Here is a 2,415-nt window from a genome sequence, read left to right on the forward strand (position 1 = left end):
GGGGCTGCTCAGGCTGGACCCTGGGGGAGGTCCCTGAGGGCAGCTCTCTGCCCCTCCTGGCGGGCCCTTCGGGTTCCCCTGCCAGGCAGGTGGTCCTGCCCTCCATCTCTGATAGCTAGGAGCCACTGCCAGGGCTTGGTGAGCCCCCGTAATTCCAGTGGGGCCCAGCTTCTTGAGGGGAGCCCCAAGTCCTAGTGCCAGTGGCTATGGCAGCCAAGCAGAGTTCTGACAGGCAGCGACTGGGGCCTGAGAGCGCCCCCTGGGTGGCAGCCCCTGCCAGCAGCTGCAGGAGGCTGGCCTCAGATTTGGACTTGAGCAGGTGGGTCAGGCGGGGCAGCAGCAGCACAGGGGTGCGACCGGCGGCGGAGGCGAGGCAAGGGCGGGGGTGAAGGGGCCTGTGGTAAATCTAGGTGCCAGGGTGGGCTGTGGTGGGGGGCCCCCCCTGCCAGCAGCTGCAGGAGGCTGGCCTCAGATTTGGACTTGAGCAGGTAGGGCAGGCGGGGCAGCAGCTGGACAGGGGTGCCTGTGGTAAATCTAGGGGCCGGGGCACTGGCTCCACCATAGGGGCTGGGGTCACAAAGTCTTGCAAGGAGGTGGGGGAGAGGGTGCGGTAGGCGGAGTCCATGGAGCAGGAGCTGCCCTCCCCGGGGCCCAGGGCCAGCAGTTCACCGAGCGGTGTGACAGATGAGGCGGTGGTACTGAGGAACATCTCGCCCAACTGGGAGCTGAAGGGGCCGCCCTCGAACTCGGGAGAGGAGAGCGTTTCCCTGGGCTCCAGCACCACCATGGCCAGGGTCTCTGTGGAGCCTTCTGAGGAGCAGTGCTGGGTGTCCAGGCTGTTGCTGCTTTTGCGCAGGATGGTGGGGGAGCTGGCGGCGACAGTGCTACTCTCCCCACCCTCCTCTTCCTTCTCGTCTTCCTCCTGGTCCTCCAGCTCCTCCTCCTCCTCCAGGCTCTGTAGGTGCTGCTGGCTGCCCGCATGCTCCTGCACATGCAGCTGCTGCAACTGGTTCTGGGCATTGTAAATGGAGTCCACCCAGCCCTTGCACAGAGCCTGCCCACTGGCCTGGAACGTGTAGGCCCCCACAGCGCTGCGGAACTCGTTCAGGTAGATGAGGAGGAAGGAGCCAGGGTCCTGCAGCTCCCAGCACAGGATCTTGTCCACCAGCAGTGGTGGCCTGATGACCTTGGTCCTCTCAGCCTTCTTCACTGCCTTGGTCACTAAGAGCAGGTCCGTGAAGAGGAAGCAGTACACATCCATCTTGCTGTCCTTTCCCTCCTTCATCCTCAGGCTGCTCTCCAACAGCAGCTGACACGTCTCCTCTGAGGAGGCACCAGGGATGGGCGTGGTCAGGCCCAGGTGCAGAAATTCCTTCAGGAGCTTGTCCACCTCGTCATTGCTACCCTCCACCACCTCATAGGTGTCCATGCGGCTCACCATGGCCGCCAGCTGCTGTCTCTCCTGTCGCTGCCACATGCACGCATTCTCGTGGTGGATGAAGCGCTCCATGGAGCTGATCATGCTGATGATGGCCTCCTTGGCACGTGGCCCATCCCTCTTCCTCAGCACCAACTTGAGCAGCAGCGGGTACTTGGTGAGCTGCTGGTGGGGCTTGGCGAGCATGTCGCTCAGCTTCAGCCGCTGGCACTGCTGGTGCTTCTCGGCCCACTTCACCTACGCCCCGCCTCTCCACCATGGGCGCCATCACGCTGCCCCACAGCCCGCGGTGCAGACACGCGATCTTGGGGATGTTGCTGAACAGGAGCGGGTCTTGGAGGTGGCCCTTTACCAGGGAGTCCCCGCAGCCCCATTCACCCACTCGGCCAGCAGGGAGCACCCTTGGTGGGTCCACTGCTCTGGGTGCTGGGGAGGAGGAGGCTTCGGAGGGAGAGACCCTGAAGCAGGAGGAAGCCCCAGAAGGCAGGCAAGGAGCCCAGGACTCATGACGCCTCTGCCGCCACGCCGCGTCCCTCTGGGGCCTGAACCCCGGAGTGCCATGGCTGCAGCAGGGCCACTGGCTGGGCTTGGAGGTGAGTCATCTGCGCACAGGCCCAGAGGCCTGCCTGGTGTGGGTGGGGATTTCAGGTCACCTTGAGGGAGGCTCCGGCCTTTCTCTGCTCCTCTCCTGGTGGAGCAGTGGGACTCCAGCGCTGAGGTCAGAAGAGCCGCCTTCCAGCCCCCAGGCCACTTCTTGGAGTCGGAAGTTTTGCCATTGGCCTCTGCCTAGGACAGGACCTCTGCACCCCCAGGGTGCATAAACACGCAGGGCTTCCATCAGGCTTGGCTGCTCCACCACTTGGAGCCTACGTATGCAAATTAACTGCCATCTTTGTTGCATATCCTACTGATTAGCCAATGGGAGGCGCAGCAAAGGTATAGTCAATTACCCTTTTTGTCTATTATTAGACTAGATT

General features: G+C 63.0%; 1 protein-coding gene across 1 annotated transcript in view; it reads right to left on the reverse strand.

Moving 5' to 3' along the window:
- Positions 1–1,945, reverse strand: part of LOC102770576 (pleckstrin homology domain-containing family G member 5-like) — a 9,550-nt gene extending 7,605 nt beyond the window's left edge. Inside the window, 4 exon segments of the mRNA XM_015565319.1 lie at positions 6–355; positions 357–395; positions 524–1,675; positions 1,817–1,945. Of these exon segments, the coding sequence (XP_015420805.1) occupies positions 6–355; positions 357–395; positions 524–1,675; positions 1,817–1,945 (1,670 nt within the window).
- Positions 1,946–2,415: the final 470 nt, after the last annotated feature.

The sequence above is a fragment of the Myotis davidii genome, unplaced genomic scaffold (genome assembly GCF_000327345.1).
Source record: "Myotis davidii unplaced genomic scaffold, ASM32734v1 scaffold380, whole genome shotgun sequence".
Lineage (NCBI taxonomy): Eukaryota > Metazoa > Chordata > Mammalia > Chiroptera > Vespertilionidae > Myotis > Myotis davidii.